This window comes from Ylistrum balloti, unplaced genomic scaffold (genome assembly GCF_031769215.1).
Source record: "Ylistrum balloti isolate Yb309-2 unplaced genomic scaffold, AGI_CSIRO_Ybal_v1 Utg369960, whole genome shotgun sequence".
Taxonomy (NCBI): Eukaryota; Metazoa; Mollusca; class Bivalvia; order Pectinida; family Pectinidae; genus Ylistrum; species Ylistrum balloti.
The window spans coordinates 63,980-90,909 of NW_026782058.1; the positions used below are offsets into that span (position 1 = coordinate 63,980).

At 36.0% G+C, this 26,930-nt stretch overlaps 1 protein-coding gene across 8 annotated transcripts; it reads right to left on the bottom strand.

Annotated features, from left to right (window-relative positions):
• Positions 1 to 879: 879 nt before the first annotated feature.
• On the bottom strand, positions 880 to 26,789 carry LOC132547544 (eukaryotic translation initiation factor 4E transporter-like). 8 transcript variants are annotated; one of them, XM_060211309.1, is made up of 25 exons: positions 26,612 to 26,789; positions 25,573 to 25,623; positions 24,082 to 24,225; positions 23,127 to 23,200; positions 22,821 to 22,966; positions 22,291 to 22,444; positions 21,751 to 21,991; positions 21,115 to 21,151; positions 20,697 to 20,882; positions 20,310 to 20,467; positions 19,860 to 20,046; positions 19,165 to 19,380; positions 18,527 to 18,643; positions 16,878 to 17,434; positions 16,593 to 16,727; positions 15,907 to 16,309; positions 11,917 to 12,023; positions 11,418 to 11,566; positions 10,075 to 10,192; positions 9,624 to 9,732; positions 9,152 to 9,402; positions 8,748 to 8,907; positions 7,839 to 8,240; positions 7,209 to 7,448; positions 880 to 6,627 (listed from the first exon to the last, which is right to left on the bottom strand). In XM_060211309.1, the coding sequence occupies exons 3-25, from the start codon at positions 24,193 to 24,195 to the stop codon at positions 6,398 to 6,400; spliced, it is 4,491 nt and encodes a 1,496-aa protein (XP_060067292.1). In that variant the 5' UTR covers positions 24,196 to 24,225; positions 25,573 to 25,623; positions 26,612 to 26,789; the 3' UTR covers positions 880 to 6,397. The 8 variants fall into 8 exon arrangements, with proteins under 8 accessions (XP_060067292.1, XP_060067293.1, XP_060067294.1 ...); XM_060211310.1 differs by lacking the exon at positions 25,573 to 25,623 and having other exon boundaries at positions 24,082 to 24,207; XM_060211311.1 differs by lacking the exon at positions 25,573 to 25,623 and having other exon boundaries at positions 22,291 to 22,441.
• Between the last annotated feature and the right edge of the window lie 141 nt (positions 26,790 to 26,930).

Here is a 26,930-nt window from a genome sequence, read left to right on the forward strand (position 1 = left end):
ACCTTGAACGTGGGTCAAGGTCATTCACTTGAACAAACTTAGTAGCACTTCATCCCAGCATTTTACAGGCCCAATATCTACACTCTGAGCCTTTTTGTTAATGAGAAGAAGTTGTTTAAAGATTTTAACATATTTGACCCCTGTGACCTTTAAAGTGGGTCAAGGTCATTTCTTTGAACAAACTTGGTAGAGCTCCATGCCAGTATCCTCTGTGCCAAGTATTAGCCCCCTAGACCTTCTAGTATTTGAGAAGAAGTTGTTTGAATGAAAAGTTTACGCACGGCGGACGACGACGGACGAAGCACAATGGCTATAGGTCATCTTGATCCTTTGGGTCAGATGACCTAAAAAGTATTCCATATTTACACAATAAGCTCATCCCTACTTACTTTAACAATAGGTAGTGTTAGACTTGATCTCTGACAACTCTACTGTGTTCAATAGACTGACCAACAAATGTTTTTACTGGACTTTGAGCCACAAATTTTATATTGCTACACTTTGCATACTGCAGGAAAATATCATGTATAAATGGTTAAGAATATTATCACACTCTGTAGAGATCATTACATCAGTAGGTCTCGTACATATGCACAAAGATGGTGGTTACCATTGTCAATCTCCAGGAGTATCAAATGGATTATCAGATAAAGGTGGCTGAGGGCCTTCACTTCTGCACACTGAATTCAATTTTGACCACACATTTCACCTGGAAAACTAGTGTTAATGATAAAATTACTTATTGAAGATGGACCATAGACAATTTGATCAGTCTACACTTAATGATGGGTACCTGGTAGCTTAAAAGTTAGAATTAGACCAATGTGGAATATGATCATAGTCACTTGTCTATCTAAGTCACAGAAAAACAAACACAAATTTTCTTTTTTTTTACAATTTATTTTTTAGACTTCTTATAAAGCACTGAGTGACAAGTTTGACATAAATCAACTCTAGCTTTGATAAGGAAACCATTGATATTACGGTATGTTGCACTGTAGGAAAGTCTAAAAGGATAAAGACTTTGTTTTGCCATCAATTCTTACTCCTTACAACAGTGAAACTCAAAATAATGTGTAATAATAATCTCTATAATCCCACAGCTGTTCTCCTCAGCTGCTAGCACTACTGCACCAGCACATGATTGACACACGCCCTACACTGCCCATCTCTCACAGGCGGCTGCCATTCAAACACATCATAATAATACATACTTGCATGTTTAACAACGAATTTCAAAAGATTTGGAATACTGTTTACACTTTTTTTAAGGAAAATAAATTCCTTGCAATAGCTACTTCAGATATATTAATTTTTAATATAAACATCCTGAAAACATCAATTTAAAATAATTTTTTTCACCCTTTTTCACATAAGATATTGGTCCCCTCCATCCAAGACCAGTTGAGAATTTATTCTAATTCATCACTAGATTTCAGGATGCAAATTTTTTCAATATTCGAATAAAATTGACATTTTTACAGAATTCCAATTAAAATGTAAGTCCAATTACTAGATGAATGAATCGATGCAAATCAATACCTCTTCAGCTTTACCAACATTCCTTACTGACACAACACTATTGTGCCCCTATAGCAAGAAACTTCTTTCTAATCTTTTTCTCCTAGAGAACACTGCCCTAATACGTATAAAACTGTCACAAATTTTTCTCTCTTTTTTTTTTTCAAATTTTAGTTCAAATTCACATGGTATTCGCATTATTGCATTTAAACTGAACCTTATATACCAGGAGCCTAAGACAAGACTTCTGTCACTGATCACAAAATGGATCAGTTGAACACAAAGATATGTCGGGAGCAAAGGTTCAGCTGCTTTTTGAAACGCATCCTGCAGTCTGGGGTTAAAAAAAGAGAAATACATTATTTACAAGATTTTTTGAAGAGGGGTTGGGAGGGAGAGGCGGATAGGTTAAAAAAAATAATCTGGAAAGTCTAACAACTTTTAAAGTCAAAAAAAAAAAAAAAAAAATATGCATCAAATGTAAGAAGGTTTCACATCAAGTTTTACAAAATAACCAAAGAATATTCAATCAATCAGTGTAGCCAAGATATTTATAAGGTAAAAGATATACTTTTTATATATGTATATATAGACTTGACTGTCTTCACAACACGTAATGTCAAACAACTAATCTCTTATACCACTATAAAATCTGTATCACCAGTATTACTCACACATTTAGATCCATATTATGTACACTTCTCCAGCATTCACATGTCAGCATTCTTCCAGCAGTCGCACAACATATACCCTCGAACAATCAACAACTTGTACTGATGCACCAAAACTCGGACAAAACAAAACAAAAATTTAACACTCGCCCTCGCAAGCCCTACAGCTCTTTCAAAATCCAATTAAGAGAAGAAAATTCTTCTGCAGCACTGAATGTAGAAAGTTAACCCCCGACAGACATTCTGATATCTTTGATATCAGCCATTCTACCATGCCACCCTCAAATAACATCAAACTTGTTCCACATCTGTCATCGGCACTTCACAGAATTGAACAAACCTCCAACTGGGCAAAGGATCGAAGAGTGACAGTAATAATCCATCACATACCCTTATATAAATCAAGACTTCAATACTACACACAGTTACCAGAACAGAGCAGAATAAGAAACTTGCATACTGATCTAGGCTAATCAACTAATTCTACCAACCTGTTCAAGGCAGCCATACACCACGGACTTATCTTATCTGAATTTTAACAAATACCACTCTCCAAAAAAAAACCTGGTATAATATTCAAATTGTAACTAAACTTTATTTGTCTAGCCAATGAGAACTTAGAAATATGGTTGTTAAGTGTTAGGCCATATGACAGCCATATGATCATCAGCCCAGTCGGAGTATTAAAACATCGAAAATGATAACAACAATCACATAAACAAAGATACAAAGAACACAAAATTTTCTATGTAGATCTGCACTATTGTTAATAGAAAGTGCAGTAAATTATCACACCACCTGTACACGTATATATAAATCAGTATTCTGTCAAACATTTCTTATTCAAGTTACAACTTTTTTACAAAAATAACCATCAAATATATTTACCAATCAAAACGAGACAAAAAATATGATTACTGCACATCAAGCCTCACTTTTATAACCACATAAACTATGATTATCTTAATGTACACACAAATAGTACAGGGAACAATCCCTTCGGATAACAATTTCAGGTCTGGAAGGTTGGGGTATATCTGTGAAGGGGAGGGGTGGTGACTTGATTATGAAGTGACACTTTAATAACAACAAAATTTCCTTTGTTAAGAAAGGACACGAGATGAAAAATTTCAAATATTCAATGACAATAAACACATAATTACGTTATATTTACATCTAACCCTAATATATCAGAATAACACGTACAATGAATGCATAAGTTATTACATTAAACAATTCAACTTCATTTCCCCAACACAAACATGATTGATGTGGCTTGGTGTAACCACCACTACCAATGTGTGAAGCTGTGTCAAAAAATAATTTACACAGTGAGGCGAGTCAGGCGGTGAAAAAGCCACACGACAGCAATATGATGACTAAACAAAGTGTGGGCATGTACTAACCACACAAAAGTAAAACTCTCTAACATATTTATCTTCCTGAAAATTATTAACTATACAAAATATGTTTAGCAGTACTTTCAGAGGTTGGTACATCTCCTGTAGAAAAAATTTGAAGAGTGAAATCTATCCCCAACCCACCCCTTTTTCGCTCTGTTACAATTTTTGTTACCATTCTGCAGTATAGAAGTGTTTCACCAAGATTTCACACAATACTCTCAAGAATTTCCATGTATGTAGCTCCATCTGAATGTGGGAAGTACACATCCACACTTCAAGTGCATAAATCATTATTGCTGTATATGTGGGCCAACTATATTTTCAAATCTAAGAAAAATAAAACTATATTATGTGGACATATCAAAGTTTTCATTGCACCATTTGAATACAACAATAAGACAATGGAGGAGTGATGAAGTGCCAGAAATGTGATATCAATAGATCTAGGTTGGACCCAGAATTGTGCATATTACTGTACAAAAAAAATATTTAAAAATAACGAGAAAAATCATCAAATTCGAATAAACAAAACCGCATTATCCTTTATCAAGTAAATGATATATTTCTCATAATTATATTTATTATTTGTTATGCTGCTAACAATTAGGACTAAACACTGACATCAAGCATGTACAAGATTAGAAGCAAAATAAACTATGATAGGTTGACAATTTACAGGGGTACGATGGTGTCTAGGATACAAGTGAACAAATATTGAACCAACTGACTAGTTAAGAGAATAATAGCATTACATTTTATATGTAATAGCAACACTTACAGATATGCTGTTCACGATTTAGGGGTACATTTGCGGGTTTATTTACATAAAATTTCAAAATTTATGCATGTTTAAGTGAACTCTTTTCAAGTGTGCTAAAAATATGAATAAACGAAGATACCCATATATTTTGACAAAAGTGTAATTAGTTTCACAACATTTTAAGGTGACTTTTTATCTCCAGTGTAAGTTCAAAGAGAAGGTACAACATGGCTACAAAGAAGGTGTGTCTAATTTTAACTTATTTACAGTCATGAAAGGAAAAATAAATAAAATATAGAAAAGAGGCAAAAATGTTTTATAAAAAAAAAAAAAGAAAAAAAAAACACACTGAGCAACATTTTTTCATATAGTGTTTTGATACAAGTAAGAATTTCACATATTTACACACACACAAATATAAGAATTCACATTCAAAAGGAAAACAAAATAGAACAAAAATAACAGTGGATTAATATGTTGTCGGGTTCCTTTGTTGTCTATCAACGTTCAAATTTAAATACGTATTCACTTGTCAGTCATTATGAAAATCATACAAACAACACTACAAGTTGTGAAAAGCTTATGTACATTTCTAACTAGCTATGTAACAACAACACCAGCTCTTTGTTGAAATAGCCATATGTAATGAAAACGTTTGTATCATTCGTTTCATTTCAGTACTTTCAGATATAGACTTAAGCTGAAACCACTTTTTTATTTTTCCTTCAATAACTACAAATAAGTCAACTTTACATACAAAAACTGGCCTTATTTATCAGTCATTGTTTCTGTAATTATAATTTTCAACCATGATTAGTTGATTAGCCTTAAAACATTTTGATGTGTAAACCAGCATAAAAGTCAGAAACGAATTTTGTTCTCTTTACAATTTTTCAAGTCTGATAATCATTAACTGCTATTTAAAATCTCTGCTACAACAAATCACATCAAAGCCTTGGTGGCACACGAAAAAAAATAATACTGAAATCAAACTGAAAAGCATATCAAAATCAATGCTTTACTGTCTCTATAGATATATTTTAAACCTGCTTTGTTGCCTATTAAGCAATGATATGAAATATTTTCTTGGCAATTTGTAAAAAAAAAAACGCTTTGCACCAATAGCCAGAAGTATGAACATTCAAACCTACCTACATGTTAATAACAACTGATATTTTAGTTGGAGTTTTCTAGGAATCTACTTCAGTCTATATCAAGCATTAAACCGACCTCCACACATATATATACAAACACAATCTGTACGACTGCCTACCCTTCCATATATAGCAGTCAAAATCTTGGCACATTTGGATATCGCTATATCACTAAATGAATTCATAATGGCATCACACATGGGATGTGTACATGAAAAACAAGAGTACAATTGCTAAACAGCCTTTTTACAAAGCCAAATACTTTCACAAGGATCATGATAATATATGCATGCAAGCTTTTTCTATTGGAATAGCAGTGTGAATATAGAAATAGTTAGGAATACACAAATTCAATTATATTTTACATTAAAAAAAAATCAAAAGAGTTCAAAGTTTATTTTGTTAAATATTAGTAAAAAAAATCTATTTCATGTACAAATCAAAAGGTATTTTAGATCTCATATGCTTCAATACTGGAAATCAACTAATCAGATGTTATCTTCTTTTATGATTGTACCTAATATAGGCTTTTCATAAACATTGAAAATAAATCCAGTTGAAACCCACAATAGAGGTAGAACAAAAACTTCATTTTTTAGGTAATACCAGGACTAAACCAGCACTTAAGTATATGGAGAAACGAGATCAAGAAAATTTTTGAAGAATATTCCTGCCCTGGAGGCAAAAAACTGATAATCCTGTGTAGTAATTGGAAGTGTGGTATTAATATAACAAAAACAAAATAAAAATGCCACACAAAATCACTATTACAAACCACATGTAAACGACACTAAAACGTATCAGGTTTGACAGGAGAATTTACAGCAGAGAATGTTAATGATTTCCTGGATGTTTCAAAATCATCTGAATATCAGTATTCACAGGTCTCTAGTTAATGACTGCTTGCTGCTGACAGCGTTCAATCTCCTCCAAGGTCATCATCCTCTGACCGGAGCCAGGTAATGGGGGTAGTGACGTCATCTGTTGTTTGAGGACATCTGTACCAAACCATTTGGCAAGGTTTGGATCTTGTTTGGTGATGTTGTTGTTTCCATTGAGTAAACTGGTGGGGATAGAGGTGTGGATGGGAATTCCTGGTGACACAGGCCCATTAATAACTGCAGAAAAACAAGACATTGTTAAGATTGGTAGGTCAAATAGGACTTCATTACTTAGCATCAAGTTACATCAATGTAATATCAGACCAAAGTTGGCAGTCGGAGTAAATCTATGAGGTGTAACAAGCAATACTTTTACACCTTACAAGTGAAAGCATTAAACTGACACTTTTTCAACAATTTCTTTTAAAAGAATAAAAGAAAACAACTCATACCCAGCAGATATGGATGGAGCCACTTTTAAACCCACTAAACCCCTAATACTATGTTGTCAGATTCTGAAAATCTGATGAGCTGATCTGATAAACAAGTGCCAAACGAAAAAATTCTTTTCTACAATTAGAGAAATCAATTCTGGAATTTCATGAAACTGGAGTCAATAGGAAAACAATCTTCTTACAATAACAATGTTGAAGGGTAGAAGCAATCCCACGACATGAAAAAAAACCCGCAACAAATTACAGTTCAACATGCAATAAAAGGTCTCAGGAACTGACACTAAAATTTTCACAAGCTTCAAAACTACATCAATGTCTAATGAAAAGTAATCGAGAGATGTGTAGTCTAGTCATAAAACTCACGTTTTTGTGTAGGAGGGTGTGGAGACACTGTCCTTCCAATCGCCACGTTGACCCCCATAGGTGTGCGAACAGGCACACCAAGACTAGTGGGAATGACAGAGCTACGAGGAGTGAGGTTTGGGACCGTTGGGTAAACCCCCCTCATCCCCTGAAGACGTGGATCCATGATTCTTGGCTGCTGTTGCTGCATGGCTAAGTGGTTCATGTGATTTATCTGGTTCAGCTGATTCAACGCATTCACTGAAAAAGTTTTACAGCTACACTCAATTACAGAATTCACAAAGAACAGAAATGAAAATTCTTTGCATAATTTTTCCTATGGTTATTAAATTGAATACTTGAAATAAAATTTCATGATGCAAAAGCACTAGATAGGGAATGTAAAAGGTGGTAAGTGCAGTAAACAGGAATCACAGGATAGGATGCTACCTAAATTTGTTATTTTTAACACTAATTCCATGAAAAGCAAAATCAGAGAGGCACTAAATTCAAGGTTTGAAAAAAAGTTTTACAGATTTCCTGTATTTGCACTGATGAGATTCTATTGTACATGTGACAGTGGTCAACTGTACACAGTTACAGGAATCACGTCTACCGTTTTTATCTAAAACAATACAGGTGTCTGTGTACCTCTTGCTGCGGCTGTGGGCGAGATACCGCTCTGTATCATCTGCTGCATGAGGAGAGGGTTGGGTGACATGGCTTGTTGTACCGGTATCCGACCCGTGATTGGAATGCCATATTGTGCCCCCATAGGGGGAATGGGTCTGGTGAGGGGACTGGGAGACACACTGAACTGTTTCTGTTGGGGGACTACAGGGGTCTGTACTTGTGGGACAGATGTGGGGTTGGCTGCTCCTGTGATGGCTCGGTGCAGATGGGGTTGTGAGGGGGTCTGCAGTGATATGGGTGTGCCCTCAACAGTTTTGCTCTGAAGCTGGGGAGTGGACATCTGAGGAACCCCAATCATGGGCCTCCCCATAGGAGGAGTCATTACACTGCTGACAGCACTAGAACTGGTGATGGTGATGCCTGGGAAAAAGAAAACAAGCTGTGCAAGTCCCCTAATATGGACCAGCTCCACACGAAAAAGCTGTCTCAACAATATTAGCAACAGAAGTGTGGAAACTTGGAAAGAAAAGGTCTACTAGAACAACACTTTCATCAAATGAGCCCCTATATCACCTATAACACAATGACAAAATACAGACTTAATTATTGCTAATTCTGATAGTTTTTCAGTTTAATGCTACATACTTAAGGTATAAGAACAGAAATTGAACATTACATATCTAAAGCTTGATGTCATAGCTCTGTGAAAGCAATGTCGCTATATAACTCTCCGAGTATTGTCAGTAATTGGAAATATGACAAATTCTGTAAAAATGAATTTATTATTTTCTAGGAAAACATGTAGCTTTTGTATAAATCCCATTTTTAAACCCAACATTTTCAACACTAAAGTTATCTTTATAAAAATCTATATTCCTGATGGTAAGTAGTGAGGTGCTGCAGTGCAAGGCCATGCAAAGTGCCTACCTTTAACGATTGGTCGACCTGGGGTCGCCACAGGGCCAGATACAGGCTGACCAGGAGTGCCCTGGAACCCGCCATTGCCAATCAAGGCACGTGCCTGCTGCTTTGGTTGGACTGATGTGGGTGTCGATAGCTGGCTCAGTTGTTCAGCCAAGCTTACAGACTAAAAGCAAAATTTACAGTGACATTTTACACAATGATGAATCTAACAACATGATGTCTTGGCTGTTCAGCTAACCTTCCTGACTATAAACCATTTAAGAAAATGTATTAATATTTAAGATAATAAATTAAATCTTATCAAATTTTGCAGTATGAAAGAAAAAGAGAAAACCGAAATATCTCAAAATGGTTGATGTTAAAAAGCAAGTCTTAATTTATACAACTTCAAAGTGAGAGGTACATACATCATGATGGCCAGCCAATGAGGCTGCAATTGAGTTGATACCAGGGATGTTCATGTCATGGTTGCTGAACTGTGATGTAGGCATCGATGAGGGCTGACAGTGTGTTGTCATACTTGTCATTATAGTAGCTGGCAAGTTCTCTTTGGCTTGCTGTTCTATGTTCATTTTCTGAATCAATTCTAAATTATCTACAGCAGTATGGCTGGTGTCCTGCTGAATAAGCTGCTTCACTGGACCTCCATTATCTGAAGCTGGTAGAAACAACCAGAAATATCATATTTAACTAGAATTGACAAACAGATATAGATTGCTTTTTCAGAATTCAGAAACAAATTGAATTGCATTGTGAAGGTGACATAACTAATGTAGGCAGGAAAAGGTCTATCTTATACTCTCACAAAGTTTTTCACTCTCCAATCACTCTATGGAGTACAGGTTCATCTCCCATATGACAATTTAAAAAGCTACTTACCATTTTCACCTTCACCATTATCTTGTCGTTGTTTCTCTTTTTCAGATGCTTTATCTGAATGCATTTTCTTCATAACTGACGTTGGTGTGAAAGCTGCACTAACTGATGGCTGCACAACATAATCAATTTGTTTTGAAAATATATCATTTTAAAGAAAGAATTTGTTATGACTGATTTAAATAATTGACTATTTTCATAAAAATCCTCCTAGAAGTGAGTTTGACAGTGATGACAACAATTGGTCAATGGTTTTCTTTAATTTTTCTAGCTAGCAAAGGTGATGACCATAACAAGATATTGATACTTGACTATTGTATAAACAAAGATGAAGAATTTGATGACAGACTACTGAGTAAAAGGAATTTGAAAATCTGAAATCTATCAATAGTTTAGCCATCACATAAACATATCTGCTTAAAATATGTAACTTAACAGTTTTATAGGTACAAACCTTGGGAGTCTGACAGGCTGGTGATGTAGCCAAGGACATGGTAGGGGTCTGGGTAACATTAGGACCTGCAGGCTTTACAGATACCATCGGGTTGGGGGATTTGGCCCTGTAAGACACACTACACAATGCGCTAGCGCCTCAACACATTTTTCCATCATGTTCACATTCAAATATTTTTAATACTGGCACTCATGTCAAAACATCTCAATGAAGGACATCACAGAAATACATCCCCTTATCCTACCCAGCACTTAATACAACACATACAATGGTAAATAATCCAATACATTTTGTCACATTACTTGGAAGTACTCAATATTATCATATCTGTCAATTCGATTAACTCTTCCTATGCTACTGGTCAAAAATTCCGTAAGTGCTTAACTAATTGTCTGCCACAAGTGATGGGAGACCTTGACTCACTACAATATCAAAACTACTTTTAAAAAACAAACATATTGTAGCCATAACTTTGGCCAATCTCTGGTAGACACTTGACTATTGTATAAACAAAGATGAAGAATTTGATGACAGACTACTGAGTAAAGGGAATTTGAAAATCTGAAATCTATCAATAGTTTAGCCATCAAATAAACATATCTGCTTAAAATATGTACACACCATCTGCATCCTCATTACTCTAGGGATTACATTCACTATCACTCTCTGCACCCATGGAACATTTCAGGACAAATTTGAAGGTTTAATGTGCCACAATGTGGAGTGGACAAGACGAGAAGATAAGTTTTATCCCTTGATGTACATCAAATGAATCCTGAGGTCACATAAAGGTATGTTGTACATGTACTGGCCATGGCTTTGAAATTAAGTGTCACTCCTATGAAATCTTCAAAGGAGCATATCAGTCTGTGATTGGTCGGCCTATTTTCTCCAGAAAAGCACTGTAAACCTATCAAATTATTTCCCTTGTGCCTTGAAATGTGAAGAGGTGAAGAGAGTGACATAATTCCTGGAGTATAGAGGATGGGCTGTCAAATAAACAATACCATGATATTCCCTGTCAAACTAATTTTGGGATTTTTTCACATGGCAAATGTTGCCCACTAATACTTTTCTCAGTCACTTTCCAAGTTTACTTATATATTAGAAATCAAATTATTAAAGATGATGGTTTTCTTTCAAAGAGAAAAAATCAACCTAACCAAGATTAATCATGTTAAGACTTGAAACTTTGGTGAAAGACACAATTTCAAATTTGAAATGGAAAAGGTCAAATTCTTCAAAAATTAGATAATGGCTGGATGAGCGGAGACAATTATAGTATGTAGCACTCAATTATTTTATACAGAAGGACAATATTTAAATTATAGTCTTCAACTAACCTGTCTTGTTGCTTTCTAATAAAGCGCTCTCGCTGATCTTCAAGCTGTTTCTTTAGAAGCGCAGTCTGCATGATGGCCTGAGTGTGTGCTATAAGCTCTTGTGGACTTGGCACACGTGGCACAACAGGTGGTCGGATTGTAGCTGTTGACTAAACACAAATTACACTATTCAGTATGTAATTGATCATAACATGAGCCTTGTCCATCATAATCTATGCTTTATAAACTCAATAAATGGTTTACATTTTAAACAAGATTTAGTTTTTGAAGTGGTATGAACTTTGTCACTTCACACTAATATTGTATTTCACACAGGCCTTTATATTTGAAGAAACCAGAGTGCTCAAAGAAAGCATGGTAAGACAGGCGACTCCATACAATTTCACATCCAATCTGGAAATTATACCTCTCATCATGGTCGAAAGGTGATCGCCTTTGTTTGACTAGGCCACTAAACCACCCTTTACTTACAAACAAGGTAGGATTCATATATACTCACTGTGAGAGTTGTGCCTGCAGGAACAGTGATGGATGACGACTGGCCCATTTGTGATGGGTTGATGGGAGACGGTGCACTGAGATGCATGGGAGGCTGTTGGCCAAACACTGAAACACCAAACAAACATATAAAGACAACTTCAATAATTCTCTTCATTTAAAGCCCAGTCATATTTTCTGATCTGAAATAATCTTAGTCATTTAATACAATGATGTTGACAAAACATGACATCTGCTTTCTACTGTGGAATTTTAGGCCGACCATTTTCAATGAAATATGTATATATTTCAGCAAAGGTGGGTATGGGAAAAGGACAGAGATTTGACCCAAACCAGTTGCAAGCCTATCAAGAGAAACCTGTAACCATCAATAGCAAAAAAATAATACTGCTTTAGAAAATAAACAAGAGGCCCAGAGGGCCTGTATCCCTCACCTGGACATTTAAGTCAATAATTCAAAACTTAATATTTCTTCAAAGGAAAATATTTCCCCAGATGAGCCTCACCCCACAGATACAACTTCAAAATTCCCTAGGGTGGGGATAGAGATCAGTTGTTAATCTCTTGATGTAAAGCAATGCAATGAAGTTATGAAATGGTAATCTCAATGGCTCTAAAGATATCCGTCACGGGGTGGGACCAGACCCCAGGATGAAGATTTTCCCTGTTGGGCCCCACTCACCAGTCCACAAGTGGCCAAAACCCATGCTACATACAAAACTGATTTCCCTTCACCCTAGCATGCTTCAGACCAAATTTGGACAGTATCAAGCAATTCCTGAAGAATTAGACAGATTTTAATGAAATTGATAGATTTTCCCTACTGGGCCCTGCCTATCTGGCCCCAGAGAGGCAGAGACCCATTGTTTATATTAAACTGATTTCCTTTCAACCAAGCATGCCTCGGACCAATTTTGGACAATATCCTGCAATTTCTGAAAATTGAGATAGATTTAAAAAAGACCCACCATTTATAAAAAGTGATTTTCCTTCACCTAACCATGCTTCAGACCAAATTGCGAGGTTGGGGGGAAAGGGGAGGGGTTTCTGCAGTTGTATATTGTATCATAAAGGAATCACAGATGGATAATCAACAATATTCAATACAGCCCCATCAAGGTAGGTAAATACAGATGACAAAGAAATGAAGATGGATTATCAATATCCGGATTCTGTGGTTTTACTATTGGTTTACATGCTTCAGCTAGCTAGGCTTACCGTCATCGGCAACACTGATTTATATTTCATTTCTAAAGATGTCATTAATACCTATTTTTCATGATTGCTCTACTTCCTTTTATTTCAGAGAAATATCTTTTGAAAACAAATTTTAACTTGTCAAAAACCAGTCTAACAAAACTGTACATGTTCTTAAATTTCTGTACCCTATATAAAATGAGCTTAAATTGACAAAGTAAATTTGATCTAGACAATATACATTGAGGACAGCTAGGAGTATAAGGATATACAAATGCCCCAATAAAAGTGGGGATTATATACAGAGATCTGCCCCAGTTATAGCATTACAAACTATATGATTTATCAAACAAATCTCATTTCAGCCATGCAGTTAGTAGGACAATGTAATTAAGCAGAATGTGTTCTGTATCAACTTTAGAACAAGTGCACTCCTATGCCAGTTAAAAGAGAATTGTCCCACATTCAAAAAGCAACATTACATATAATTTCTTCAACTCCTATTTCCCATCATCAAAATTCAAAAGTACTGTGAATAAACCTATCTTGGTTGCACTTCAGAATCAAATGATCTTAGGTTGCAAGCTGACAAGTCTTTGAGCTGATGCATAATCATGCATACAAAAGATCTCTTTATTAACATGTTTACTGAAGCAGCACAATAATTGTCTTTGATATCAGCCTGGAGATTGGTCAGATTTTTTTGTCGGGAACAAAGACTTACCTTCTATTTTGTTTTTAACATGTTTAACAGGGGCAATGAATTGTAAAAGCAGAACCCTTAAATTTTGAATATGCTTTCCACTCCGATGGTAACAGTGACCAATCAGATACCGATCAATTTTAATGAAGAGTAAATGAAGCTATCAATTAGTGCTTCAAACACATGGAAAAGTTAGCTTCTTCATTTAGGTTTGCTTCCCTGTGTCTAACATATTCCAACTACAAAGCATTTAAAAAGATTTTGCCCAATGCAATGAAAAGGATGCAATGAAGACATACGAATATCTTGTTTTTTTTTGAGAAGAAAATGTATAAACATATTCTAACTTTTAGTCTTGTGTGGAGTTTCTGTTAAAGAGCTAATCTAGAACACAGGTGATTGCTGTACTGATACAGAATTAAGCCTTCAGCAAAAAAAAGTGTGCAAATCACATGAAAATCCACTTTCCAGTATTTCCTGTGATATATCCCTGATCTGGTGCTAACTTCACTGGACAAAAATGTCCTGAGTCAGCACCATGTGAAGAAAGATTTATTTCTTAAACACTGTTTCTCAACAACACTGTTAATAAAAATTTTAACTATGGAAATGGAGTTTTCACGTAACATGCATTTTTTTTTTAAACTGATAGAAAATATACTCACATGATGCTGAAATAATGAGGGGAAATCAGTACAGACACCATACCAAACAAAACACAACAAATTACTACAAAACTTACTATGCTATAATGCAGATTACATCTATCGTTTACTGACAATTCACATAGGTTAACACCAGCATTAACTTTCCACCTCAGATCAATTTGAAATATTTTTTTATGTTGAAAACAGACTAGTGAATGAACTGGTGTTAAGAAGCAAAGGTAGAAAGAAATATACAAAAGCTAAAACCAAATCATTTAGAATTCAAAAGTTGGTAAATGATATAGGGCATTAAAAAATCCAAAACTCTAGCATCATCTAAGCTATTGGCCACATTCACAAAATTCAAGCTTTTGTATAAATGTTCTAACTCAAAGTTTCCTGTAATGTCAGTTCTTCACTATCATATACTTCATATTACTCAATACATCATTGGTGAAGTCTACTTCTGCAGCTGCTCTACAGCTAATATCACAGGGCTGCTTTCCTTACTCTGATAACCTTACTCAAATAAACCTTTTGATGTTTGATATTTTTTGTCTTTGACACAACTTAAATACCAGAATGATAGAAAATTTGAAAAAGTTACTTTTGTTCCTAAAACTGACAAGATGTTTAATTGTATAAATTTATTTGTTTAAAAATTCAGAAAACTATTTCAGAAATCAAATGTAAAAAGGTACCAAGCAAATGGAATAGAACACTGTATCATGCTCTTTACTACACTTTGAATATCACATATATCTCAATAATGCCAGGCTAACATGCTTTTTTTTACATCACAACAAATGAAAATGCTTTCTGAAGATGACTATGCAATCTCTTCTCAGTTGTATCTACACTAGTTATCGATTCAGGAAAACAGCCCTTGTTTCCTTGTATTCTAATCATATGAACCACCATGCAATCAGTTATATGTAATACTGTGTATCAATTCTAGGGTAAGAACGTGAGTAAGATAACTATGCCAGTGTAACCACCCAATACCTTACATCCACATCATCAGAGACATTTTACTGTGTCAAAAATAACACTATTTTCCCCTATAAACCATTATATCATACACGAGAAGCTGAATTTTGATAAAATAAGATGGGACCAGTATATTAGGTTGAACATAGCAATGGAAATAGTATTGTACATGATATTACCGCTTGCCTATTATGCCTGGTTATCATAACTAGCATCCTATGATATACTTCAAACGGTTTCCATATACATACTCTTGACATTCATCTTTTCACACCAGCAGACATATGGGTGCTTTTGATGACAAATTTTGTTCAGAAACTATGCCATAATTTGAACAAATTTTTACGTGAGATACTTTCAGACAACAAGTATGGATCTTGTACTTGGTATTCAGTGTGGTCAAAGCATGCTGTAGTGTTTGCATGGTGCAGTCCATGACCATGTGTCTACTTACTGATAGGTGAAGCGATGCGTGGTGATGAGGGAGGCTGTGACAGCAGGTTCTGCCCCATTAGCCCAGCTGAAGGGGAGGGGGCCCGTGGAGTGGAGGTGGTCTGCATCATCCCCATCATAGAGGATACAGTCTGTGGCGGTTGGGGAGTGCCCTGGGGAGGAGGAGTAGGTGAGGCAGGTTTGGTGATGATAGTAGGGTTCTGCTTGATGAAATTGATGATGGGATCATTGACTGGCTGACCACTGTTGTTCTGGTTACCCTGGGGCTGTGACATCTGAGCAGGAGGAGTCTGAAGCTGCTGGGAAGGAATGGGCTTTTGTTGTATCCTCATTTGGTTCATAGTCTGATGTCGGATCTGTAGCTGTTGCTCCTTATTCCTCTGTAATGCCTGAAATGGGGAGGCCTTTACATCACATTATGTGCCACTTAAAAAACATGTAGTTGTCACTTTGAAATGATCTGCCTACAAAATGATTTTTCCCCAACTGAAAAATTAAGTTGACCAGCGCCAAATGAAAACTTGACCAGATTAAATGAGCAGGGAATAAATTATGGTGAAATGGCAGACTGATGGTCTAGGCAACATTTATACTCTGCCCATTTCACAACGTGCATGAAAAATCAAGACAATACAACAGCATTATACCTCCAAATACTACTGTTTTGGACAATATTAACATTCTCACCTGGAAAAACTCATTCTGAGCTGCAGCAGCAGCAGCCTGGGAGTTGGTTAATGGAGGCATGGGTGGATGTGACATTGGAGCTGGTGGCTGTGCCATATGTGGGGGTGGAGATACAGCTTGTCCTGGTCTCCCAACCTGCAACATTTAATTAATAGTAGTACTTCAAATCTGATCAAATGAAACATAGAACAGACTTTAATCCCAGTAAGACACCAAATTCCAATAGAAATGACATAATATTGCATGAATGCATTCTAAGTGAGAAATGTGGACAAAGATACATACAATCTTTGGAGGAGATTCCACAGCTGCAGCAGCTCCTGCTTTCATCAGACTAAGCAACTTGTTGAATGCTGTTAGATCACCCTCATCTTGACTTCCACGTGGTGTGGAGTGGGCACTCTGGTGGATGGACACCTGAGGCATGGATGGATGTTGCTGCTGTGCCAGGTGGGCCTGCATCTGCTGAGGTGTCAATGGCTGTGGCTGCATCTGCTGTTGTTGCTGTAGGTGTTGATGTAACTGTTGTTGAATCTCCTGTGGTGACATTTCCTGCGGATGCATTTGCTGCTGCACAGGGAGGTTATGTGGAGTCATCTGTTGATGCCCTGGAGGTGACTGATATTGTGGTGTATGCGAAAGTTCTGGTGGTGGTGGCTGGAAATGTGCTGGCACCTGCTGCTGCTGTGGCTGTGTTGGTGGCTGTCGCTGGAAATTCTGCGGCATATCTGGGGGCGGAACAGGTTGCTGCGGTGGCGTGAAGCAGCGTGCTGGCAACCGACTGGACCGCTGGTTCATATCAGCCTCTAGTTCTGCTACAGTCTTTGCTCTTCCTGGGACATCTGTAAACATGATTAGAGAATATTACTCATTTCAGTGTAAAACATTCACAGTTCATGAGTTACAAGTTAAAGGAAAAAGGTAGGTAGACGTGTGTGGAAGAGGAGGAGATATTGCCTATAAAAAGAACAAACACAATCAACAAATTATGAAAAACCAACTAATGATTTTAATAATAACCACTATAATTGCCTTGTTCAAATCATAATGAGAAAGGCTGATTCTCCAAAAAATCAATGATGAATGTTTCTGAAGATATCACAAGAAAACATCAGAGCTATACTGATATCACTGCTAATAAAGACCATTGTTTGTGTGATTCTTCACATTTAAACTGACAAATTGGTTTTGTGTAAAATCTAGCTGGAAAATGGCTGTGCGATATTGACCGAACATGTTGTCAATAGCACTTTTGTGATGTCACGAAAACTGTTTACTATGAAACTATCAAGGCACATGATAAATGACACCACAGGTTTCAGAAGAATTAAAGGTGTGTCTAAATTTACACCACATTTGTTCCAACTTGCATTGTCCATTTAACGAAATGATTATTGACTCGAGCTTCATAAGCATTAAAATTCATTAACGCTCCTATCACAATGACAAACTGCATCTCATATTGGCATTCATCATAATATTCAACTTATTGTCAGAATATTCATGTCCTTCTTTAGGGTTTTCCAGAAGAGCCGGTCGCCGGCCAATTTGACCGGCTACTTTGATCATTTGGCCGCCTACACCAATCCAGTTCCGTAATAATGTACCGTACACGACTACACGTACACGGCAGGCCGTCCTCCTACTTTCACTACACAGCCTACTACTAACAAAAGTATGGAAATCCCTGCTTCTTAGTACAAGATAAGAACTGGTATTGCATTAGGCAGTAACTGGACTTAACTGTCCTTATTCATTTTCTCTTTAAATATTTTGAGTCATATCTTTTACTCAATTTACTAAATAAACAAAGTTGCGAATACAGGAAACAGTTTTAGAGGAATCATTTATGAATTTATAAAGTCGGGAGTGTTTTTTCTATAGAAATGTATGGCTTGGCCAGATTAATGTCACAAGGAAATAAGAATACTCACTGAGAGGAGAGCCCATGCCAGGACTAGCTGTACCACTACTGGGAGTGGAGTCCTTTTTCCCAAACAGCAATGCCTTCAGCTGAATCTCTGCATCTTGGGTGCTAAAGTTACTGCTAGCTGCAGAACAGAAATAAATCAATCACTGCACTATTTTTCATTTCTATCACTTAGAAATAAAAAGTTCTGTGTGATATTTTCAATAAATCTTAGATTGTGATTATATCAAAAGAGTCAAGAGTCACACAGGAAACTGGTTTTATGATAGAAGCATTCTAATAACTATTATGCTAGACTAAAATTAATCTAATCATAATAAATACACGACAATGGCTTTTTTTCACTAGAAAGATTTTTCCTACAAATTCTTTAATCAACCAACCAAACTTTTATTTTCCTTGGTATCTATAATTCACACCTGTCATAAGTCATAGGTATGGAAACAGGTATTGGAGCAGTTTTTTATTGATCGCCACACTTAAAAAACTTATTTAACACATTGGAGCTTTGTTCAACCAAAAATTTTAAACTAAACAGTTATTCTAGATGCTTTGTAATTTTGCATGAAATTTGGTAAATCAACTTCCTTAATCAAATTTGTCATTCAGATTATCTACAAGATTGTAATTTAACCAACTTACTGCTTCCTAACTGATGTTTTTCGTGGTTATTCTGGAATATAGCACTGAGCATAGGAGCAATGGCTTCCTTGTTTTGCAGTCCAGTAAAGTCAATGCTATGATGTTGAGGTTTATCTGCGAAAGTGCTGTTGGCTGGCGAAAACACTGACTGATCAAACATTGGCTGGTCCGGTGGAGGGGAAGCAACATTGGGGCTTCGTGTACCGCCAAGGAGATCTATAAAAAAATCGTACACCAATACTGATGTCTTTGAACTGTAAGGAAATAGTGGAGCTATAGATATTGTGTCTACTTTCTGTAGAGGTTCACCAATAAGTCTAAATCGGTGATCGTTCTCATCTGTGTTAATATCGAATTTTAGATCTCTCAATTACACATTTTACATGGGGTATGTTTGTTAATGCAAACAACCTGGTTGGTGGATATTTTTAATGTATCAATTTCAGAAATAAATCCAGAAAGATCTGAAAATATTCATACTTGCCTCAAAAGACTTTGTCAAAGCTTGCCAGGAAGCAGAACAAGATCATAAGGTCTGACTTATTACAATGGAACCCACTTAATGTCACGTCTGTTGGTCACTTTCCAGTTAATTTCATGTTTTCTTGAAACAAACTTTTCCCCTATATATTCTTTGCAATCCAACATCTGATAATGTCGCTTATTTTCATGTGAGCTACTCAATAAGGCCTTACCATTAACAATGTAACCGAAATCATCATTGAGTGAGGAGCGTCTACTGTTGTGCCGGCTGTTATGGTGACTGTTGTGTCGACTGTTGTGCCTGCTGCTGTTCAGGCTGCCACCAGGTTTAGCTCCAAACCACTGACTGAACCGGCTCTGTACTACAGGAATGTCAGCACTGGCAACTGGACCCTCTTGCTGCAATAGAATAGAGACTTACAGCTGTCAGCCAGAGCATAGAGAACAGACCCAGAGTACAGGGAACAGTGTTTCAGTTCTCAACCACATAAATTAACAAAATCACTTCAATGGTGTTGAGGTTTTAGATTAAAGTCAGTATCATATTTTTGCTATTTTGTTCTCAATTTTAACTTTATTCAGAAAAGCAGCAAATTGTGAAAGTATTTGATTCCAAAAGAATTTTTTTTTCACCATAGATTCAATCAAAAATTAGAACATACATTCAATCCAGGCAGGTTATCAATCTTGAAGAACTCATTGAAGTCAAAGATATTGTTATGAGGACTGGTGGTTCGCATGCTGTCAGAGTGGTTTGATTCCTCAGGAGAACTGGGTTCATTTGTTTCGAGGCTCCCGTTTCTGTCTGCCACGTCAGCCACTGAGTAAAACAATGAAATCAACCATAAATCCATTGAAGTTTTCATTTTAATTTCATCTGTTTATCACATTATTTTTCCTTAAAGGGTAGAATGACTTTCCTTGAAATATGATGCGATTAAAATCTTCAATTATTTCAAATCATCTTTTTTTTAATCCTAAAATAAAACGTTACACAGGAAAAGATATATTCCTAGCTGTTCCACTGACCATTATCAATTACAACTCACCACCAGTCTTGTGTTCCTCCTGGGCACTCTCATCTGCATCTTCCTCTTCAACCTCCTTTATCTGGCGTGGAGTCTCCTTTTCCTTTTCCCGCTCAAAGCCCCTTAGCTCAATTGTATCCTGTTGACTAATGGGACCCTCTGTGAACCATTCAGGTTCATCTTCCTGATGAAAGTCTTTCCGTCGCACTGTCAAATGTCACAAATATCAACAGTGTATTCAACACTAAGAAATCTCATTTAAAAGATTATCATTGTTTATATCAGATTCCTTTTCTAACCATTTATTCTTTGCACACGCTTAAAAAAACTACACCTTTCCTACTTACAAATAAATATGTAAGGTGTCTGATGCAGACTGCTTAACATTCAAGTCATTTTTGAGAAACTGTGCTATTGAGAAAAATATTTTCATGCTTACCGTCTCTTGATGTGAAATGTCGATTTCCAAAGTCTCTCTGCAAAAGATATTAATATTCACTTCAGAACAATGCCACTCTCTTGAATTATTTATTTGTTATCAGCAAGAAAATGTGGCAAAACACCACCATTGGAATGTTGTGGATAGGCTGATTAGTCAACTGAGAAATGAGAGCTACAATAGAAACACGGTATAAAGCAACCTTCCTATATAGGAGTGTAGATACTGAGTTTTTGATCTCCATCTACTCCCGAATCAATTCCTCTAACATAAAGCCAAAGTTCAATCTTTGCCCCCATCTGGTTTACTAGACATGCACTCAACTGCTTAAAGCTGAAGAGAAGTTCTGTATAGTTGGACGGTATGTATGGGTTAGTACTTTTAGGGTCACACACTCCCTTCCAGGAAAAAACCCATCCTTGGGCTACTGAGATGCTTGTGGTGCAATGCTAGTATTATTTCTGGGTCCCTTCATAGGCCGGATGTCATTATTTATTCCAATCATTCCATGATTGAACCCTGGTCTTCATTTACTAGACAAGGATCAAACCCATCCAACTAAACAGAAGTTCTCTCTAGCCAAGCAGTATTAACCCGTGTCATAGAAGTTTTGGAAATGGTAAACTGACATCTTACCCGACTCTCTCTGTCGTCAAACCCTCCTCTGAACCCACGGTCACGTGGATCACGACTTTCCCGACTGTCACGACCTTCTCTCTCCCATTCACGATCATAGCGCCGGTCTCTGTCTCTGTCATCACGGTCAAATCTATCTCTGATAGCACGAAAATCTCGCTCCCCTCCACCTCGTTCACGTGTTACCTCACCCCGGTCACGATCAAGCTGGATTCGTCCACTTCCAATTCTCCTGGGTCCTCTGCATAAATTTTCAAAATTTGTTGCAAAATCATAAATACATATGAATTATAACTTTGCAATTGATCATTTTTGTTTGCAAGCAATTGACCATAAAAAATCACTTTTAAAAAATGGATTTTTTACCTGCAAATAATGGAAAATCCACATTCATCAAAAATCACTCTCCTTAATTCATGGTCAGAGTTAAACCAACAAATCTTTCCTTTAAAGTATTTAATTGCAACAACACCATTAGAGCTTTCTTTAAGAAAGAACTTGAAATACCTGATATTGTGAATACAACTGAAATATTCTTACCTATCACGGTCGCTTCCATCCTTGAAGTCAGAGGGACAACTAATCTGACGAGTCAATGTTGGCTGTGTTACATGACAACCAGTACCAAAGCTTCTTCGTTGTGGACTCAAAACTATCCCATCTTTTTCCTCTTTCAGTCGTTCTTTAGGATCTGCTAACAAAACATTCACAACACCTGTCAATCCAATAGAGAATGATTTTGTAACAAAATATACAATGATTAGTTCATAATTTTCCATATTGAGCCATAACACAAGATACAATGCAAAACAGAGGGTAAAGTTTTTTTCTTACTAAAACGAAGAGTTCATGTAATAACTCTTTTATGCAAATGAATGTGGCAATACTATAAATGTGAACACTTTAAACATTATATGTTTTTAGTACAATCATAACACAAATAACACTATAAATATGTATTTCATACATTCTTAACCATTGACAGTCAACAAAAGCAAAGCCCTAAATCCTTTCCTGCCGATCAGTAAAATAAAGTTTCTAATCATTGATCATGCAAATTCAATACCAACCGGATGGTCTTCTTCTCATCAAGTAATCTCTCTCAATTTGTATCTCCATGCGTTTCTTATCACGATCACCCACAGTGAGTGGAGAGTTGTTTCGTGATGTGTCAAATGATCTCGACCACCTGTCAGGGTCCCACAATCCATCGATGCTGTAAAAGATGACCAAGACAAGAATGATGTTGAAAGAAATTTGAAGATATCAATCGTCAACACAGTAAAGTACAATATCTATCAATATATTTAAAACTGCCTAAATATGACTACTTTAATTTTCTTCCCAATTCTTTCATAACTTTTTGAAGTACATACGTGTTGAATTCTTCTGACAGACAAGCAGGTCTCTTCTTGGCTAAAGGACAAAACTGGAGTTCGAAAAGTGTGTCCTGCAAACAAAAGAATTTCACAATCTTTTCAAAAAAGACAAAACACTTCATGAATATGATAATGAATTGTTTCTTAATAACTTATTATATCATGTCTATTTATTGGCGGACATAATTTATCAAAGATTATCAGCGACATTTTTGTGCTTTCTCTAATTCAATCACTAGACTTTAATTGAACTTGCACATATTTTTTCCCCCATGTATCCTGATAAATCATTTTCTTTTTGAAATACCTATATCTCTAATTCCAATATCCATTATTATGACTACCAAATCTTCGAGGTATTCATAGAAGACGAAGTCTTCAAAGTCTAAGGCCTCAAAATATACTAGTATTTTAAAAAAACATTTTAATGTAATTATGATTTTAAAATAATGTATGTCATAAGACCAAGCTGGTCTTAACTTTTGCAGCAAAAATAATATAATAAAAGAACACAAGTTTGTTCATTTGAATAGAAATTTTAAGAGATTAAGAATTAAATGTACATGAAAGTATGCTGGTTATAGAGGCATTGTAAGAGCTACGTTTGGGTCCTTCTACCTTTGATAATTGTACTTCATTAAACAGCAGGACTTTTTCATCAATTTTTCAGACAGAACCTTCATATCTCATTTTGGAAGAAATTATTTAAATTGGGGTCATTATGAAACAAACCACCAATTTTAATAACCATATATATAAAAAGTTTCTAAATGGGAAAGGGAGCCCATTATCTGCTACAAAAAGACAGCAGGAATATCCCTGAATATACTAAAGGATGACATATGTATAATTTTTGTGTCCATCACCTAGATACTACAGCCAAGATCATGTGCCTTTTATAACATAATAACAGATAAGATCTGAGTTATTTTACTAGAGGATGAGTACTTACCCGTGGGTAATGGTAGGTAGGCATTGGACCCGGGGTGTCTGGGCGAGTGATGACCTCACCCAGCTCCTTAGGTGTATCCCTGTTACTATCGCTGGAGCTGTCGGGATCCATCATAATAATATATCTCTGTAAAAGTGTAGTTTTCTGCAATAGGCAAATTAGAATAACTCACAATTAGATCATGCATAAACTGACAAAGCTACATCGAGCAAATATTTCAATCTTCACTAATTTTCTACCTAAAACATCTAATAACAAAGACTACTGTCTCTGAGGAAAATATATAAAGCCTTCCTAAAGTGTAAATGGATTCCACATTCCTGTAGCTATCAAGTCCATAAAAGCATCGGTACCAGCATCAGCTTATCTTTCTGTTGAGGTCAGTTTTAATGTTGTACCAATTTTACTATTTATCATTATCATTAAACTGGTTTTACTTCAAAGGATAAATGATCTAGTGCAACTGGGTATCAAATATAATAATGTATCGAATCGATTCTGAAAATGAAATTGAATCTGTCATCTTTTTCAATGATAAAATTTTTCACAAATAGTTACATCGAAATACTAGTTCTTAATTTAGGAAATGTTTGGAACATGTGATAGCATGTGTATATTCAAGCTGCTACATGTATATCAATGTATATTAACCTAATTTGACAGAGAACTGATAACCAGCAGAGTACTCTCTCAGGGCTCTCACACCCCATTTTGAGACTGGGGCCTGGGGCATTTAGAATTGGGAAAATAGCAGCGTTTTACTTAGAATTGAGAAAACTTGGGGTTTAAACTGGGAAAAAAAGATACCAGTTTGCATAGGGAATATTCGGCCCTAAATCTGGCAGATCAAGAGCCCTGTCTCTTATTATGAGATTGTGTAAGAATTGGCTCTATATCTATCAGTATTCAACAAGTATTGATGCATTCTCTTTTCTGTTGGTGAATGTGAACATGTTTGGTGGAACATTAACAATGACATGATTTTTTGGCCCCAAATGTCTTGGTCTGGAATTGAAGTCAGAGGAAACTCAGGCTATCTTGAAATAAATAAACAATAACAAATAAGGGAACAGGAATCAACAGCATTTCTTTTGGGTTTTCCTTCTCCATTAGTCAATTAGCAATAGACTGATCTTGTCAGCATAATCTTATCTAAATTTCAATTATATCCCCTTGTAGATAGGAGCTTGCACAACCTCATCTGTAGTCACAGACACTTTGTAAACAACACATGGTTACATAATTCATCATGACATTGCTGTTCTAATTGGTCAAAATTAGGCCTACATTGTACAAGTGTGTTTCTGCTAAGACCTGAAATTTAAGAAGTATATGATATGTCTCCCATTCCCAATTTAAATTTTAGTGACTTTCAAATAGGGTGGCAATGAACAAATACATTGTGTGTGTGTGGGAGGGTGGGGGGGGGGGGGTCGCTGATTTTTTCAAGGACTCACAAGTTGAATAAAGAACCCACTGGTTCAAACTTACATGTCATTGGGATGACCCTGTCCTACCAAGTTTATTTCCTCAATGGTAACACTGTAAATAGGGAAAATGCATGAGCCTTCAAAAACTTTAACATGTTTGCACAAACCAGTCCTTCATGTTAAAACTGATAACAATCAGTAATCTAGTGCTGACAAATGCAGTGATTAACCTACTACCAATTGATAACTGTAGTAATAAATAAATTTATCTCTTTTAGTTGTGAAATGCTCCCAAACAAGATAGACAACATCATCAGGAAGTATTACTACACAAAGATCCTAGTCTCCTCTGGCTCCATGGTTTCACCAGACAACTTGTGTTCATCAATTTTCTCACATTTGGCAAAGGAGCAGTTAAAGGAAACTCTGTTTATAAAGTTTAGCACTGAACAACGCATGAAACTGACAGGCAGTTAGTACAAGTCCACAACAACTAGACAAGAATGAAGAGTTGACTTGATAATATGATGCATGTCCAATATGCGAGGAAAATTATAATCATGTAATATTTCAAATCTAATGAAGGAAAAAATGGGGGACTATATAAAGGCCGGGCTTCCTCTGTTAATTTGTAATGTACATCACTATCACACATTTTCAACTTCATTATCATCCTTAGACTGAAAATGTCACAATGACCTATTTAAAATGTAAATAAAAGATGTTCATTTGCAAATATCATATACCAAATACTGTAGTCAACCACCGAATATAATATTCATGCTCATACTGATATAGACATTCAAGTCATTACTCCCTATGACGTTCATGTCTAATTTTGACACCGATATGCCATCCTTTTGTAAAATTTCGCTGCAGTACAAAAAATACAAACTTTGATAATGATATGCTTAGCGATATAAATGCATAATGAAATGTACATGCAATTGTCACTTCCTAACACTAATCAAAACCAAATATGGATTATGTTAACGTTTACTTTAAAATAGGTGCAAGTAAACGGGCAATGCAGATGAAATTTTGGAGAATGACAATGCTAATGAAGCAAAACATGAAAACATGGACGACGACAGACTCACCTTTACCTTCACCTACTACAAGTCGATACGAAAAACAACGTTATTGGTCCTCGAAAGCTCTAGTCAATATAAGCTATATGATACAGTATTTACAAAGCTATGCTCACGACACAACAATAATTCTGTACAGTATGCGAAAGGTCATTATGAAAATATTTCTAGACAACAGTGAATACGTATAATTTGAACGGCTGCAGCACAACATCGGAAAATGCTGAAAATGCCAGGATATTGGCATGCGCATCACATGTCTGACCTTTGTCGCTGCTAAATTTGCATAAATATCGCTGTTTTCAAGACATGTCTTTTCCTCTTCTCC